Raw genomic sequence first — 18,897 nt, forward strand, 5'->3', positions numbered from 1 at the left:
TGTTGAAAAACTAGTTTTAATGACTCCTACCTAATAGGCTGACCACACCGCTCGCATCGCATGCACATTGCAAAATAAATTTAGAAATCTGTTATTCACTTATTGCACACACAGTGCTGGCGCTCATCAACAAGCGTCTGCGGTGCCAAGGGCTAAAATTGAACACCTTTCTATTTCTGATGCAGGCCACGCTGCAAGTTCTGCCTCTCCCATCTCATTGGTTACACCCACGTGGGTGATTGAAAGACAAACTGTTGCGGGGGTCGGTGTGGTAAAACTATGAATGTTTAGATGTCAATCACCATATAAATACAAAGATGAAAAGGCCTGGAAGGACTAGAAACGATTCTGTTGACCATTTTATGTGTGGATTGTCAGAGTAGAGGACCTTGTGCATTTCAGGTAAAATAACTCAATGTTTATATCCAAGGACAAATTAGTTAGCAATAGCAAGCTAGCTAAATAGGACAAATTAGCTAGCAAGTGCAAGCTAAGTAGCTAAATTGCCATAGATGTGTAATGCTTTTTGACCTGTTCCCAAATTAATGTAATTGGTTCTGAGGTTGTTTTGATATTTTAACCTGCGTGTCGTGATCGCGTTGTGTAGGGGGACAAAAGAAAATTATGCACGAAACTATGCACGTGCCCAGCCGGTTTGGGCTCCGTGTTAAGTTTACATAAACTGCCGACTTCAACTGTAGCTGGTTCAATGAGCCAGTAACTCGTCCAGTATGTATTGTCATTTCACAGAATTTGGTTTTTGGACAGAAGCAATTGATAAATGGCACTTATAGCCAAATCTCTTATTCAACCATTTGTTTAAGCATTAAATGACATTGAAAGACTGATTTGATCAGGTACACCGTCTGAAGCCGTTATTTTTACCCAAAGTCAACCTTCAAGAGTAACAAGCATTCAACTGGCAACACAATGCATTGGGAAAGATGGAACCAAGTCCATCGACATGTATTAACACTAGCGTTGTACAAACAGTTTTATTTAAATCTAAATATTTGGACCAAAACAACTTAACAGAGTCTGATGCAGATACACTAAACTACCTTTGAATGGATTCATTGAGGCCTGTTTCTCTATATCTTTATCAGAACATAGAATTATTTTGCCTAACATTGAATACATTAATAAAAATCAACAGAAGTGACTCCCATTTCATACAGTCTTTTCTGACAAGCGTGAGCTCTTGAAAAAGAAATACCACAGTTGGAGTAAAGAAAATCCTTTGTGGTGGCGGCGTAGTCCACCTTCAAATCCAGGACTTCCGAGTCAAAAAAAGCAAAGGGAGTATCAGTATGTGAGTGATGGACAGAAATGGCACACATTCAGTTTTAAAAACAGTCCAGCAGGAAATAGGTGAGCAATGGACATAGTTGGGAGGCAGACAAAAAGGGGGCAGAGACAAAATCCTCAGCAAACCAATTTCAATCTTGCGTAGTCTTGGAGCTTTATGGAGAAAACTTTTTGGCTTGTGCTCGAACCCTTTTTTCATATTCCACTCTGTTTTGGCTGAAATGAAAGAGATGGAGGCATGTTATGAGGAATGGGATATTTCCTAGAAATATCAAGTATCAACTAACAGTTTTTCAACAATGTTGGCAAACAGCTAGACAAACTATTGGCCAGGATGGGCACTAGCTAATGAGAAGATTTTGCCAGCAGCTGTGCGTATCCTACTCCGACTGACATTTGACAAACCTTTCACTTAATTAAAATATCTACTGGCTCAAACCCACCAGTAAATTGTATACGCCTCAGCTTGTGCAGGATCCTGGATATTTGGTTCATTTAGGAGCTCTTGGATTCCTAACAATATCTGTGGATGAAAACAAAGTATATGGCAATTTGTGTTAGCAACCTTCCATGGCTTCAAGTCAATTTCACCAAATAAGTAATCACCATGAAGCCATGCTGCCCTCTGCAGCAAAGCCGTTTACAGTGCAGCCAGAAGTCACCTGTATACATGAGTACAGTTCTTATCCACACTGACACAAAGATCTCATCTAAATGTAGCCACTCCATAAGCATTTGGACAGTAAAGCTAAAATGTTACTCTATAGCCCAGCATTTTGGATTTGAGATCAGTTAACATTTATTTAACTAGGCAAGACCGTTAAGAACAAATTCTTATTTACAATGACTGCCAACACTGGCCAAACCCAGACGATGCTGGGACAATTGTGCTCCACCCTATGGGACTCCCAATCACAGCCGGTTGTGATACAGCCTGGATTTGAACAAGGGTGTCTGTAGTGACATCTAGCACTGAGATGCAGTGCCTTAGACCGCTGCGCCACTCGGGAGACCAATGAGGTGACAGTACAGAAAGTCACCTTTTATTTAAGGATATTTTCCTACATATCCGTTTTACTGTGTATTAGTGAATAATGGTAAGTGCAGTTAGAGGCACAAAGATCTTACCTCTGAAAATTGGTAATCTCCTGTTATTGTAATGGTGAGAGTCACATGTTTTGTTGTAGCCTGACTGGAATCATTATTCATGACTTCTTAAATCATGGCATTCTCAGGATTAATTTACAAGTGTTCAAAAACCTCAACACATGTGGTATTGTGTTTAGATTGCAGATTTTTTTAAATCCATTTTAGAATAAGGCTGTAACGTAACAAAATGGACAAAGTCCAGGTGAATGCATTATCTACGGCAATTACCTCATTCCCCTGCACATCGGCTCTACTGGTACCCAATGTGTATAGCCAAGTTAGCGTTACTCATTGTGCATTTATTAATGCCTTCTATAATTTCTGGATCTTTCTCTGTATTTTTGGAAAAGGGGGTACTAGATAGAGTGCTTTCATTTCTAAATGATTAAAGCAGATCAATATGAAAATACTCAAATAAAATGTGACATTCTGTTCCGTCGCATCATATGAAACATTTGATCTCAAATCCAAAATGCTGGAGTATACAGGCAAATTTTTTATATTAGCTTCACTGTCCAAATACATACTGAGAGGAGTGTATATTACTATTCCTAGGGTTATAGGCAAAGAAAAATCTAAAACCAGAGAAGTGGTCTTGGATGAAAGCTCTTACTTGTTTGATAGTGATGGCTGGCCTCCAGTCTTTGTCCTCCTCTAAAATCGATAGACAGACTGTACCAGAGGGATATACATTTGGATGGAACAAAGGGGGCTCAAATTTGCCTGCCATGAGCGGAGAAAATATAATTATTAGCACAATATGGAAAAATTCCAGATGGCACTTATTTGCAGTTCATTAAACACCGTGATTTTCAATATACATCTCCCTCTATCCACACTGAGGTTGGAATAATACTGAACATTATGATAATGACCTTTTAGTATAAGAGCGGTTTGAAAAGTGACTGAAATTTCAGCCTGTTTTGGTGGGATGTAGTTTAAGCCTGCCTGGTAAAATGCGTTAAAAGACCAATAAGGAGAGTTCAAACAGCTGGTTTTCTGTTTGCCCCCTACCCACTCACACCACCAGTCCAAGCAAAATTGCTCGCCGCAGAAGCTATTTTGGTTTGTTTTCAATAAAAAATGGCCAACAAGGCAAGAGTAAACATGTCATCCCCACTAATGCAGCACCCCCTAGGGGCAATCACTAATTTTGTAAATGACAGATCCATTTGTCAAGATGCATCACTCACCCAAGTTGGGTCAAATAGGTCCCGTGGTGTCAGATATTGCGTGGGTTAGCTAGACCAATTTCCCTGAGCATGTGTGCCAAATTTCATCACTGAGTCAAACAGCAATAAAAACATATGCCCGTTATAGCGTCAATATGAATGCTCTTGCATATGTTGAGTATTGAGTGTTTGCAACATGCGTACCAAATTTTGTTACACTATGAACATGCTTGACTTGACCGACATGTAGTGGACCACATTCACGTAAACATTTTATTTAACTAGGCAAGTCAAGAAAAAAAGTATTTACAATGACGGCCTACTGCGGCCAACGCTGGGCCAATTGTGCGGCGCACTATGGGACTCCAATCCCGGCCGAATGTGATACAGCCTGGATTCGAACCAGGGACTGTTTGTGACGACTCTTGCACTGAGATGCAGTGCCTTAGACCGTTGCGACACTCAGGAGCCATCAATAGTGGCCATGTTTTAGGTACTAGTGTGAAAAATGTTGCATTGAGACCTTTGGCCATAGATGCCATATCATGTTTCATGGAGATCAGTCATTCGGTGCCATAAGAGTAGCACCTCAGTGGTATCACACATTTCTCAATGGCGGACCTTATGGGTCCCAGAGGCAAATTAATTCCTTATGAGGGATCCATGTAACGAATTTCATGACTTTGTCAAATGGGGTGAGGGGCATGAGCTTTTAAAGTTAGCATTTTCTTGTTATAGGTCCACCATCTGGCAATCAGTGTAATATTGTAAATGCTGGATCTATGGCAAGACGCATCATTCACCCACAGTAAGGTACTTAACTGTTAACCAGAAATTAGACAGATAACAGCTGCATTGGACTTTTAAAGAGAAAACATACACTTGGGAGGTGAAGAAGGATAGTCATCCTTGAAGAGCATTCGGAGTTTAAACAAGCCCCCCTCCCATGGGGTCTGTGGAGAGAAATACAGCAATTTGGTCAACACTCCAGTAACTGTAGAGTTGTTTATAGTGAAGCAATGAGAATGTCACACAACTTTGGTAATCAATTAACATTGGTCATCCAGCAGCTATACAGATGTTAGTATCAGCACCTCAGTGCATTTAATATTTCCTACAACCAATTAATACCCTGCTTAGTTTTATTAAAACTAAATCTGATGTCCAGTGTAAAAACACCATACAGTGCCAACTTATTAAGCTGCACAGGAAGTGATTGCTTCCTCCAGTCTGAACATAGTGGTACCTACAATACATAGAGAAAGTTCTGCTCTCACTCCAGAGAGACTCTTACCCCCTTCTTTCCAGGGATGGCACACTCCCAATTCATCAAGTTCATTGTTCCATCTGGGTTTTTTGTTGGCACAGCAACAAACCCCTAGGGAGAGGGAAGAGATATTGTTCAACACGTTAAATGTTTTTATTTATTTATTTATTTCACCTTTATTTAACCAGGTAGGCAAGTTGAGAACAAGTTCTCATTTACAATTGCGACCTGGCCAAGATAAAGCAAAGCAGTTCGACAACATACAGAAACAGAGTTACACATGGAGTAAAACATACAATCAATGATACAGTAGACAAAAATAAGACTATATACACAATGTGAGCAAATGATGTGAGATAAGGGAGGTAAAGGCAAAAAAGGCCATGGTGGCAAAGTAAAAAGTATAGCAAGTAAAACACTGGAATGGTAGAATTATAATTTGAAGTTCAAAGTTAAAATATAAATAATATGGTGCAAAGGAGCAAAATAATAAATAAAATAAATAAATACAGTAGGGGAAGAGGTAGTAGTTTGGGCTAAATTATAGATGGGCTATGTACAGGTGCAGTGATCTGGGAGCTGCTCTGATAGCTGGTGCTTAAAGCTAGTGAGGGAGATAAGTGTTTCCAGTTTCAGAGATTTTTGTAGTTCGTTCCAGTCATTGGCAGCAGAGAACTGGAAGGAGAGACGACCAAAGGAGGAGTTGGCTTTAGGGGTGACCAGAGAGATATACCTGCTGGAGCGAGTGCTACAGGTGGGTGCTGCTATGGTGACCAGTGAGCGGAGATAAGGGGGGACTTTACCTAGCAGGGTCTTGTAGATGACCTGGAGCCAATGTGTTTGGCGACGACTATGAAGCGAAGGCCAGCCAACGAGAGCGTACAGGTCGCAGTGGTGGGTAGTATATGGGGCTTTGGTGACAAAACAGATGGCACTGTGATAGACTGCATCCAGCTTGTTGAGTAGGGTATTGGAGGCTATTTTGTAATGACATCGCCGAAGTCGAGGATTGGTAGGATGGTCAGTTTTACAAGGGTATGTTTGGCAGCATGAGTGAAGGCTGCTTTGTTGCGAAATAGGAAGCCAATTCTAGATTTAACTTTGAACTTTTGATGTGAGTCTGGAAGGAGAGTTTACAGTCTAACCAGACACCTAGGTATTTGTAGTTATCCACAAATTCTAAGTCAGAACCGTCCAGAGAAGTGATGCTGGACAGGCGGGCAGGTGCAGGCAGCGATCAGTTGAAGAGCATGCATTTAGTTTTACTTGTATTTAGGAGCAGTTGGGAGACCACGGAAGGAGAGTTGTATGGCATTGAAGCTCGTCTGGAGGGTTGTTAAGTGTCCAAAGAAGTGTCTAACTCCATGAACTTGCCAACTACAGCCCTGCCCAGAATCAATCCTTAGCCCCTGACCCTCTATGGATGCCTAACTCAATGTGTTTAGTTGGCAGCGCTGCCCTGTTAATGGCTCAGTCACCTGTAACATAGGCTATTTTATTCGTTCCAACAGCCATCAGTTATGCAGTACATGTTCAGATGTAGGCCTATGCTTGTATTGTCCCCCTGTAAGAGTTATGCTGGTGACAAATCTCCCACTTGGGCTCAATAAAGTTTATTCAACCAGGCCAGGGCAGTACAGCTCTGCTTAGCATAGTGTAAAACATTAGGTGGAATAGACTATCCAGAAAACACATTTCCACAAGCAGGTCTTCCAAAATGACACATGCCCTTAAAGAACCAGCTAGGCTTCTACACAAAAGGCACTGTTGACATGAAAATGGCTTCCACCCCAAGTTCCTTGATACTCACAAAAGGATGGTCTTTCCTCCAGGCCTTTCTTTCTTGTGCAAGACGACTTAAGGCTATACCAGACATGACTTGAGGACTCCCTAAATCAAAAACAAGAGATCAACAGTGGTGTACAGCTCTATTGAAATAAACAATGCAGATGTGATGCACAAGTTCAGCCCACAGATCAGTTCAGGTGGTTTTCGTTTCTCTGGCACATGATCAATTCATTTTACTAGTCTCTGGATAACAGCACAGCCAAATGTGGTGCTCAGAAAGCTCACAATGCTGCAACCACTTCAACTAGGTCACATCCACAGGTTCCAAGGGGCACAATCAGACACCTAGCATAAATGTGTTCAATATGAACTCAGTATTTCATATTGTTTATCATTGTAATGCGGCTTGTTGCTCGTGTGTGTAGTAAAAAGGTACCACTGACTTCCATTCAGGTAGGCTCTAAGTTCTCCTACACTCTTAGTAAAGGTGCAATCTGGTTCATCAAATGTACCCATAGAAAACCCTTTTGGATCCAGGAAGAACCTGAAACCAAAGGGTTCCCCTATGGGGACAGCCGAAGAACCGTTTGAGCCCTTTTTCTCCATCTTAGTGTAATGTAAGCATTGACTGCATAAAACAACTTAAAGACCAAACAAACTGAATAATCTGGTGGATACACTGGTGAAAATATTTTACTTCACATTATCTGGGAAGCCTGGTTATTGTAGGTAGCTGGGGGCCCTGTGTGTAGAAAAGCTATAACAAATATTTTAACTAAACAAAGATGGACCACACTCAATTCCAATGGGAACCAATGAGTCATAGTGGGCAGAACAAGCAAGATGGTGGGCAGAGCAAAGCTAGCGAGATCCTATTGGCCAGTTCTAGCATACATCTGAATACTTCCGTTAGGGAACGCCTACTCAAATGCGTGTGTGCAATAACTCAATTCGACTTGCACTCCTAAACAATGCGATTTGATAAACTTTGGCTAAGGCTAAAGTCTACTGATCTTAGTCCACTCTGTTCAAAACATATTCTAGTTTTGGGAAAATACTGTTTTGAGATCAAATGTTTCATCGATGAGAAAATGTGCAGAATATAGGCCAAAATCGATTTCGTTAAATCTTCTCCCACTGCGCGCCAGTGGGCTTCCTCACTACCATATTTGGTAGAGAGGAAACGCCAAGCGATGCTTCATATTTGAAAATCCAATGTAAAATCTGTCTCATTGTTCCATCTGTAGCTATAGTATTGAAGCTTCATACCAGACTAACGCAATTCATTTTTTGAATGTGCTACTATCAATATGCTGACAAAACTGAGAGACCTAAAATATAATGACAGGAGGAACTTTGGCCTTGAGTAATAGGATTTTTTTTTTTTTAATCTCGCAACCGAGATATCTGTTGGCTGTTTAGGTTATCACTCAGCGGAATGGTACAAAGGAACAGGTAACGCTGGTTGCAAATGTAGCGAACTAGCATGTTAGCTATAGCAGCTTTTGTTGACACACATGCACCATAAAGTATGTATTGATTGGATAACTACTGCTGTAAAAGTTACAATTGTTGTCTTTCTGTTGTCCAAAGCGAATATGCAACTCTGCGCAATGTTGGCACGAAAAGCCGCTAAACAAGTATGCAACTGAGAGTGCGCAGCAGTCACATTTCGAGGCTAGGTTAACTACATAGAAGTCCAGTTTAAGATGCCTTAGCCATTTAAATACACATATCCAGCCGAGATAAGAACATGTGACGTTTAAGATTGACGTAAATGCAGGTGTTTCAGTCTTCCGTCTGAATAGTGTAGTTAGCCAGCCAACTACTTTAGCCTAGCTAATAGTAGCAAGCCTTCTGGCGTTCGCTTCATAAACCCCAAACCAAAAAAAAAAAAAAAAAAAAACTTACACCGACTACGGATAAAAAACAAAACATTCTCAGTAGGCGACAAAGACTTACCTTCAGTGTGATAAAAATCACTATCTATATTTTTAAAAGAGCACTCGTGTAGCCCAATTTTTTTTTTATCTAACTCGAGACAAATCTAGCTAGGCTAGTGAAGTTTCCCTCCTGAAAAAAAAAAATGAAATTTAGCCTAGGCTAAATAGGACCTGATTACTTGCTAGTGCCTGAAAACAATTAGCGCCAATGACTTAATATGACAATTAGTTCTCTACAAGGTGTTGCTTATAAAGTAAGAGTGGTTGTAATCAAATTTGCTACCGTCACAAATGTATTATGAGACAGCTATTTAACAAGAACAAACAAGACAAAAACATGAAACAATGAATATTCTGTGAACTATGTGGTGACACAACTAATACGATGAATGTATTATATTTTGCAGAAAATGCAAGGTACGGTGTATGTTGGTACAAATTATATGATCATTTTGAGATTTTAATCATGACTTTCAGGCAAAGCATTGGACAGCTATGCATTTAAAGAGACAGTACATCCAAAGTTAGGGACTGAGTGTAGCCAAAATATTTCGACCCTACCATTATGCTTGTTTACACTGAGCTGCACTGGGGTCTGGCTGCACTGGCTGCAGTAGCTACTGCTAGTTAGCATGAGGACAAAAAAGGGCAGTTTTTCAAAAAAACAAACAGTATTTCCTTCTTCTCGATGTATCAGTATGGATAAAGGAGTTCAGTGCTAGTAGAGCTCACCAGCTTGTAGTCCTAAAACCCGGAAATTAGTTACAATGACGGTCTACCCTGACTCCCAATCACGTCCGGATGTGATGCAGCCTGGATTCGAACCAGGTACTGCAGTGATGCCTCTTGCACTGAGATGCAGTGTCTTAGACCACTGCGCCACTCAAAAATTAGTAGGGAAAGTTTAGGGTCTTGGAATAAACGCAGAAAATAAGGTCTGAGGTGAACACTGGCTTAGGAGATATGATACGTTTTGTTCTATACGATAGTAGCAGTCCGTTAACATGACTTTTATGAATTATGAAGCCTTTGTGCTTTTTTTACAACATAAATTCTTAAACGTTTGCAAAATGTGACGTTAGCTTATAAAGATTATCTCATAGAACAAAATATATAAGATCTCCTAAGCCTGTGTTTACCACAGACCTTATTTTTGCCGTTCATCCAAAAACCCCACAAAAATGACATTTATATTCCTAATAGGCTTTGTCCAACGGGCCACGGCAGGGTTAATGACTACAAAATTACACCATTACTATTTCTCTCTATACCCCATGCCTGCATTGACGTACGTTTTCTGACCCATATCTTACTCTGGCTCAGCTGTCTTAATTTAACCATGATAGCGTTCCATCCCCAGTGCAGCTCACTGTAAAAAAGTGTAATAGTAGGGTTGGAATCTTCTGGCTAGGACTGTGCAAAATCTTAGTTTATGACAATATTTTTGGGAATCACTCGAGAGTATTTTCCTACTTAAATATTGCATTCTGTGTGGAAATAGATAATGATGCATTAATAAGCGTTATAGTAGCTGCTAAACATTATGATGACAATAATCACACTACTTCGTTTCTAACACATACAGATGATCCCTTCATAAACGAGGTTTGTTCACAAAACCTGGATCGTGTTTAGGAGGCTACAACCAGCAACCAGAACGGAACTAGAACATCTTTGGTGCATCGTAGGCTACTGAAACTTTCGTGTTAAATTGATTGACCAGAGTTCCTCGATGTGTTTCTATCTGAACGTTCTACAATGTTGTGCCACAGAGTTTCTAACCCCAGAGGCGCAACATCGCGAGACTTCCGGGAACGATTGCGAAACAGACCAAGCCGGGGTTTGAGAAGTCAATGAGAAAAGTGAAACATTCTTCCTTAGTTGTGCCTTCAGATTTCGAGAGAATGTACAACCTAGATTCGAGTCAATGTCTTAAGTAGTGGAACATGTTTTTACTCCAACCTCGTGAAAGTGACAAACTGACAAGTTAATTTACACAAAAAACAACTTGATATTGAAGGAGTGCCTTTGACAGCATGTATGTGCACAGTCTGGACCATTAGACCCGATGACATTGCCTACAAGTGTGATAGGGGATTTCTATAGAGTACCACCTGAGTGGCGCAGTGGTCTCAGGCACTGCATCTGTTCTAGAGGTGTCACTACAGACCCTGGTTCGATTCCAGGCGGTATCATAACCGGCAATGATTGGGAGTCGCTTAAGGCGGCACACAATTGGCCCAGCGTCGTCCGAGTTAGGGTTTGGCCAGGATAGGCCGTCATTGTAAATAAGAATTTGTTCTAAACTGACTTGCCTAGTTAAATAAAGGTTAAATAAAAACATTTGAAAAACACAGTATGAGTAATACCCATATAGCCTAGTGGTCAAACAGGGAAATGATTACAATTGTTTTTCCACGATTCATTTATCCCATAGGTGATTGTAGAAACACTTAAACTAAGGGCTGTGTTTCATGTAGGCGTACCCTGGCATGACATTTTGATAACAGTGTATATTTTGATAACAGTGTAAATCTCTCTAGGACAATGTTACGTTTATCAATATATTACCCCCCAAAAATGAAACGCTAATTAGCTGCTAATGTGGCTGTCATAAAGAACTGCAAATGCCATGGCGATCTGGACGAGCCTGCCGAATCCAAGCAAAAGGTAAGAATCTCTGGATTAACTATCTAATATTAGCTAAATGTAGTAATGATTAAAATTGGCTACATTTCTTTAAATGGACAATTCTGTGAACGGTCTTGTGCAAGTTTTAAATGGACACAATACCTGTTAGCTAGAGATGACGTGCAGGAGCTTGCTGGGATTTGTAGTCTTGCATGATGTCTACTTTAATGCTAATTAGCATTTTTTTCAGATCTGAGAGAAAATAAAGCTGAATATATTGATAAAAGTCACCTTATCTGAGAGATTTACATGGTTATCAGAACGTCACACCAGGGTAAGCCTTTTCAAAACACAGCCCTTATTTTAATTGTTTCTAAATTTCCCTATAGGAAAAATGAATAGTGGAAAAAACAATTGGAACCATTTATCTGTTTAACCGCTAGGTTTTATAGGTATTATGACACCTCCACTTTGGGGCTCTATGAGTAGCAGTTTCTGCACATCTTCGTACTGTACTGTTTGTGCACTACTGAATGGAGCTTTGTGTTTGAACAGTAGCTCAATATGATTTAACTCTGTGATGGACCAAACTTGAGTCTGTCATTTGATATTTATCTAACTAGGTAAGTCAGTTAAGAACAAATTCTTATTTACAATGATGGCCTACCAGTTTCTAAAGATGCTTAGTTATTACCATATTTCCTTTCAAGTGCACCCTTGCTCTATACAGTGCATCTAACATATTGATGACAGCCATGTGGTTAGTATTTCTCTATGGCTCTGCAACAGTTTGTTCAAATACAATACAAGAGTTGAATTCATTACCATTTATTGATTAAATCCACCAGGTCTAGCATCACCATAATTTCCATTATCCCCAGTCAAAACGTGCTATTACATGTATATAATATAGTATGTATACACAGTAAGCATAAAAAAATATAAAACATTTGATACTAATATAGAGGAACAGCAGTGATCAAATGGAGCAAATAACAATTGTCTGCCTCTGTTCATTTTTAAAATACATTTAACGGAAAACTGGAACAATGTCCCATTAGAAACCCATAGCAGCCTCAGAGGGATCACGTGTCTTGATAAGCATTCTAGAAAATAACGGTCAAACAGGAGCTGAAGTGTCACAGTGGAGTGAAGTGGTGTCCTGCAGAGCTGAGGGCATGGTGGAAGGTGCATCAGGCCATCCATGCAATGGCTGACACCCCCTTCTGTGTTTAAGAATCTGCTGTCAAAGGACACCACACTAGACACACATGGCCCACACTGTTCAGAATGTCTTCACTGTCACTGCAGGGTGGACACAAACAGTGAGCCCTCGTGGTTATGGGCATCACTGCAACAGATTTCACATGCACTGTGAAGCCTCAGAGGCAAAAGAGGCACTTATCACCACAAGACAACTCAGTGACCAAGAAAAACTGTCCACGGAAAATGTTGGAAAACTATCCGTCTGCGTACTAGATAAATGGCTGACAGCAACTATCTGGGATATGTAAACATAGTAATATACAGATGTTTAAACCAGCCAAATTAGAGCATTGTGTCACAAGGGCAAGGTAAGTAAGATCCGGATTATAAAACACTAGACATGTAAACTTTACCTTGACCAGGCAACAGGAGGGGTCCAATTGACCTTTACAGAGATTATTGCTTGTATTCCACTAGTTAAAGCCCGTGTGTGTGTGTGTGTGTGTGTGTGTGAGGAAGAAATAGCATACACTGATAACACATCTGAATATTATTATACTTTCTCTACGTACAACTCCTCATAGATATGCATGTAGACTACCGAATTTCCTTATCCCTGACAAAAGAAATTCAGATTAAGGTTGAAATTCAGACATTGATTTGGTCATTGAACAAAGGCAACATTTTCCAAAAGAAATGTTTTCATATACGGACAATGTTAATGTATTCAATAAGTAGCTCAACCATCTACAAATTGAACCATGGTAATGACTACATTATAATATCCAATCTTTTCATCAATACATGACCAAAGCATTTTAGCTTAGAACGTGTATGATTGAAAACTGCCCGTTTGGTATAATTTTGCTTGGTATACAGCCCTGTCAAAGTTCAATATAGTCAAACCGCAGAAGCGTAAGGATCGTGTATACACACACAAACAAGCAGATATGCACTAATTCATGCAAGAGACAAAAATGCTTTTCTTTCTCACGGAAAACAGGCCCTTCGCAACACCAGCCGATAACAGTCACTGTCATATGTCAATGTGGGAAAAATGTGCCTATCAAATGGCTCTAGGTACAATGTCCTCTAAAACATAACAACGTGTTCCAGTTCCACAGTGGCTGCCTAACAGGTAACCCAACTAAAACCTGCCAGAGTCCAGGGATGGAAGACAAGTTTTAGTCCTTTAACATCTGGCATTCCCTAACATCACCTCAACCTCATTATCATACAGTAACCCTGGTAGAAGTAGTTATAACAATGTCCTCCTTCCCAAAAAAACTGATAATGTGCAGGTTGAATGGATATTTGGAAAGGGCCATAAATAAATCGGTTTAAAGATATGTAAAAAATAAATAAACTGTCAATACAGTCTTCGCCTCTAACAAGACAGTATGAATCTATACAACTCCATATAAATAGTCTTAAATATTTAACTTTTAAAACATGCTTGCCTATTAATTTCTCAGAGGTTTGATTTTTCTATGTGAAGGACTGGCATAATGTAGTACGCACAGATGTTTGAACTAATGTCCCACCAGACAGTGCACACCTAATGCATCTTCCCCAAAACTATTAGAGACCCTGAGTAAACGATGGACCAAGTATAAATGCTGTGGACAATATGATAAGTGTTAAGGCCCTTCTCTCTGTGTGAAGATCTACAGTCCAGTTTAACTATGTAGGCCCAAAAACTGAGTAACGCTATCGATTGCACATTTTGATTTGATGTCTGAAAGAAAAATGGTGTGTAGACTGCAGTTAGCCAGCTTCTTCAGCGTGCCATAACGCTCCTCAGAATGTGATGTAGTTTGTGTCTTTATATCTGGACATCATAGCAGGACGCAATCCTAAGGACTGAACAGTCTCTTCACATTCGAGAGCCTTGTTCTTGAAGAATCTGCAAAAAAAAATGGTCAGAGCAAAATAAGATGTTTAGGCCTATTTCATACTAAACAGTATGTTCCAAAAAACCTTTGACAAAAAGTATTATGAGTTAGCATTTAACAGGCAGGACGAAGCCTAAAATGTTCGTTTTTTGTTGTTGTTGAGGAACGGATTTTTTTTAACCAGGAGACTGGAAAGCGGGGAGACTAAGGCTATGGAGAATTCCATGAACTGCAGAAGCTAGTGACAGGAGGTCATTAAATATTAAAGTAGTTTAAATCATTATCGAGGCATTACTCTTGTCTAGATGATGATTAGCGGGATGCTCTCTAGGTAATGGGCTCATAGGGATGAAGGGGCACTTGGAGAAAGGTTTAAGACCACAATGGCAGGGGTCTAAGCAAAATCTCACCCATTGTCCCCTTACATTCAAAGGTAGATACAGTCATTGGCAAAATGTTTCTAAAAATCCTTGTATTTGTCCTCTGCAGGAAATGCAGCATGCAGAGAAAGGAATTGCAGGATCCATGACCAATAAAAATATTATGCGTGCATTTATGTTAGACAAAGCCATGTGAGACAACATGTATACCAAACTCGGTGTAACTCACAATACATGGTTGTAACAATGGTCAGGACGTTGATGAAAGACATGAAAGATGTTTTTGTTGCAGTGCTGGGATACTCACCTTGGCCTTTTCACTTGGTTCACTGCTTGTGCCGTATGATTGGTTATGTAGCTCCTTAGAGACAACACACAGGAACTCTGCCTGGTCTTCGTTTCCATAGTTATATGAGGAGCCAATACTGACCAACTGAGGAGAAAGAAAAAAGGGGGGAACCAATGAGAAGGGAAATGTTTCTAAGGGACTATAGGAAGCATGCACACATGGGAAATCTAATATTTCTAACAGCTTGCCAGGCACAGTCAAAACAATGTAACAGATTACAGTAGACAATTTCTATTCTACTTAAGGATCATTTTTAAATAAAATGTCAAAGTAACAAACACTGACTTTTATCTAGGACACCTGAGCACTTTGAGCTGTTACATTGCTCATGAATGTTTAGTATCCCTTGGATTAGACCGCAGGGTGAAATCTGTCATTAAGGTGGTAGCTAATTCAAATAAACAGACTCCACTATACAGTAGGCTCCCATTTTCACAAAGCTGCCACAAGCAGAATGCCTAACATTCTGTCACCTTGCTGGCTCCCAAAAAAGGAAACGTGAGTAGCAGCCTGAGCCCACTCATGAGTTCTCTCTGAGGGGAAGACCCTAACACCCTGCAAGGTCTAGAGAGAGGGGGCTAGTAACAGAAATGCACCCAGTACAGGGTGTCCTCCTGAATGAACAGAAACAGCGACATCCCCTTTATCTGCTGTTCCATAAAGATCAGACAAAATCTAACTCTGGCAACCTGGCCTCTGACAGAAACTAGTGTCTGTTTGAACCAGACACAGCCATAGCTCCTTTCGCAAATGGTCAGACTTTCACAAAAAGAAATACAGTACCACAATAACAGCTATGTAACCAAATTATGCTACAAGGTTGTATTTCACAAGGACTACAAATGAGGACAATTATAGTATTTATGTTATACACTGAACTCCGCATCATCCGTGGACAGTTAATCAACTAACACAAGTCTAAGTGCAGCCAAAAGGAACATTTCTGAAAATAGGAGGCAGAACACTCCCCAATCTCTTCCTTTTAAGATAATTACCTGCTCAAACTTCCAACCATCTGACATGGTGGAAACCATTTGTGTTAGCTCCTCTTCTTGGCACTGCAAGACTCTGTAGACATGTTTTATAGGGAGCTGTGGAGAGAGAGAAAGAGGCAATGTTAATTCACATGCAACAGAGCAGCAAGTGCTCTCAATAGGCTACATACGAATCACACACACACACCCCCCCCCCCACAGCAAAGCATAGCCAGTATGTGCCAATTCCTGACCTCATCTACCTGGCAAGGGTAAGGATACTCTGGACTAATGCCAATACATCAACAAGATCTGGAAATCCCAGTAGCTAAGCGGAGCTTGTGCCCAGAGTCATTGCCGTATTAGACCATGTAAACAGAGGTGATCCTTGGGAGGGAGCTTGCTAAGGATGTGCCTCTGGCCAGTAGTTAGAGGGCCTTAGAGGCCCCCCCACTGCCCCTTTAATATCTAGAGCTCTGTATTAGTGATTACAACAGGACAGTCTCAGGGAAGAAAGAAATCACCCAGATAGCAATGGCAATTTTAGTCAAGCCCACACACCTGAACTGTTTTGCAGTCCCTCTCCCTGATTTTGTCTTTAATAAGCCTGATCAAAGAAGGGATATTGTAGAATTCAGCCTCTTCCAGTACACCTTGAGGGGAACAGAATGTATTTAACCAGTTATTAAAACCCCAATCATAGAAAACAACTATGTATGCTAATGAGAACTGCTGTGGTGTTAAATGTAATACGTGTGATTGTTAGCGTGTGACGTGTTGGAGCGAAACGGCAACAAAGATGACAGAATGGCACAACCCTTCAGACACGTCTCAGCATATCCCCAAGACATTATCATCATACCTTCCTCTGCAAGGCCTCTATTGAGCACCAGTTTCCCATGCCTCAGGTAGTTGAGCACTGGACCAAAGTACATTGGGTCCCGGTCTATCAAATAGGCACCCGTTTCATCCTGAAGAAAGAGAAGTCGATAACAATGAGAAAAGCAGACAATCAATAACAAAATCAGGGGAGATACCATTGACGATTTTTGTACAGTGACAAACATCGAAACAGAACTGTGGAATCGCATAGTAAGCCCATAGCCAATCCATGGATACAACAGCTCTGTGTCCAGATCTTGGAGCAGCGCCAACATGGGGTAACTGACATTTAGCAGGTCTCATTATCCCTGAAGAATCACCACAGTGGCCTTGCTCAAGCCTTCACACACACCATCATTAGCAAGAATCAATACAGAGGGCAGAGATACAGCTCCTTACCACATTTCATGTGCCCAGTGTAGACTACAGACATTGGAGACTTTCCCCTCAAATTCAAATGAGGAATGCTAATCAGCATAGTTTCGTAAATATCCTAGATAACTATGGGATGAAACTATTCTGCTGGGATACTGTGATCATTGCAACGGCATCTGTATGACCGAGCCAACTTGTCTTGTAAGGTCTTTTGCCAGCTTTTAAATGTCATTCTCCTGTTAAATGATGCATGGTGACCTTTGAGGGTTGGAAATCAGGATGGTAAACACGTTCAACATGTGGATTATCATACTTTCTCTTACAAGGGCAACGCTCCTTTTCCGGGGGGGCTCATTTGCACAATTGTATATTATAAGCCCATTTATATATATATATATATATATATATATATATATATATATATATATATATATATATATATATATATATATATGTGGTTGGCTAGATAACTAACTTGCCTGTTAGCGAGCTGACAGATACTAGTACTGTACGATATACTACGAGTAGAAACGTGCTGTCTTCCAAATTAATATTTGTTAGTTAGCTACTGTAGATCTGTAGTCAGGAGGGTTATCCAGATTAAAAACAGGAAAACAAACTAACGTTGACTAACTAGCTAAATAACGTTACGTTCTTTGGGAGTTAACGTTGGCCAGCTGAACTAGCTAGCCTGTACTAGTAACGACATTAGTAACGTTAGCTAACGTTGACCATCTAAATTAGCTATCCGTTTGGCTTACTTCCTAGCTAAACAACTAAAATAACTAGCTAACTAGTTAGTAAATCGGTCTAGATATGCTAGCTAGGTAACGTAAGTTAACGTTAGAACATTCACATGGTGTGTAAAACAGACAAAGGTTAGCTAGTTAACATTAGCCAACTAGATAGTAACGTTAGCTTGCCAGACAGATATCCGTACCTTGTCAGAGTCGAGGTCGGGGTCGGCCTGGCACAGACGGTACAGGAACGATTTTGAGTCTCGGCACAACGTTTGCCTCGTTGTGAGAAAGTATGTCCCACCGACATTCAGACGAACCCATTTGGATGCTCCGATCCCAGGTGATTGCATTCTCTGTTCCGGAGACAGGGCGGGACACTGGTCAACTGAGCCGCTGAAGTCAGGGCTCTTCTCCGCCATCCCAGCTCCTCTAACCTGGATGCGTCGCTAGCTAAAGTTACAGGAACTGAGTTGAAGCGGGCCGGGAAACTGGGCCAGGCATCGTTATGAAGTACGGCAATCCAAGTTTGACAACCCCCACCCACCGGTTTCCAGTTTTTATTATACATCCGTCAGATTCCACAGTCAAAATTGGCTACAAATGTTTTATTTTTTGCTCTTAATTTAAGGTTAGGGTCAGGCATAAATTTCGCAGTGTGGTTAAAGTTAAACTTAACTTTAAAATGACATTTTAAGATAATAAATTGTAGAAATGGGCGGAGTTTATAACTTTGTGGCTACTGAAGCTAGTGATGACCACTCCCTGCATCCTTCTCATAATAATCATTTTTGCAGTTGGGACTCCATGACTTAGAAAAAGGTTTGGTCCCCAAATAATC

At 40.5% G+C, this 18,897-nt stretch overlaps 2 protein-coding genes across 2 annotated transcripts; both read right to left on the bottom strand.

Moving 5' to 3' along the window:
- Window positions 1–931: 931 nt before the first annotated feature.
- On the bottom strand, window positions 932–8,882 carry LOC106607355 (SUMO-conjugating enzyme UBC9-B). Its single transcript, XM_014204249.3, has 7 exons — window positions 8,647–8,882; window positions 6,707–6,786; window positions 4,924–5,007; window positions 4,510–4,582; window positions 3,071–3,180; window positions 1,752–1,831; window positions 932–1,524 (listed from the first exon to the last, which is right to left on the bottom strand). The coding sequence occupies exons 2-7, from the start codon at window positions 6,770–6,772 to the stop codon at window positions 1,464–1,466; spliced, it is 474 nt and encodes a 157-aa protein (XP_014059724.1). The 5' UTR covers window positions 6,773–6,786; window positions 8,647–8,882; the 3' UTR covers window positions 932–1,463.
- Window positions 8,883–13,877: 4,995 nt separating this feature from the next.
- Window positions 13,878–18,583, bottom strand: LOC106607354 (BTB/POZ domain-containing protein KCTD5). Its single transcript, XM_014204248.3, has 6 exons — window positions 18,260–18,583; window positions 16,925–17,033; window positions 16,624–16,715; window positions 16,084–16,179; window positions 15,047–15,172; window positions 13,878–14,370 (listed from the first exon to the last, which is right to left on the bottom strand). The coding sequence occupies exons 1-6, from the start codon at window positions 18,476–18,478 to the stop codon at window positions 14,341–14,343; spliced, it is 672 nt and encodes a 223-aa protein (XP_014059723.1). The 5' UTR covers window positions 18,479–18,583; the 3' UTR covers window positions 13,878–14,340.
- Window positions 18,584–18,897: the final 314 nt, after the last annotated feature.

The sequence above is a fragment of the Salmo salar genome, chromosome 06 (genome assembly GCF_965601325.2).
Source record: "Salmo salar chromosome 06, fSalSal1, whole genome shotgun sequence".
In the NCBI taxonomy this organism is placed as follows: domain Eukaryota; kingdom Metazoa; phylum Chordata; class Actinopteri; order Salmoniformes; family Salmonidae; genus Salmo; species Salmo salar.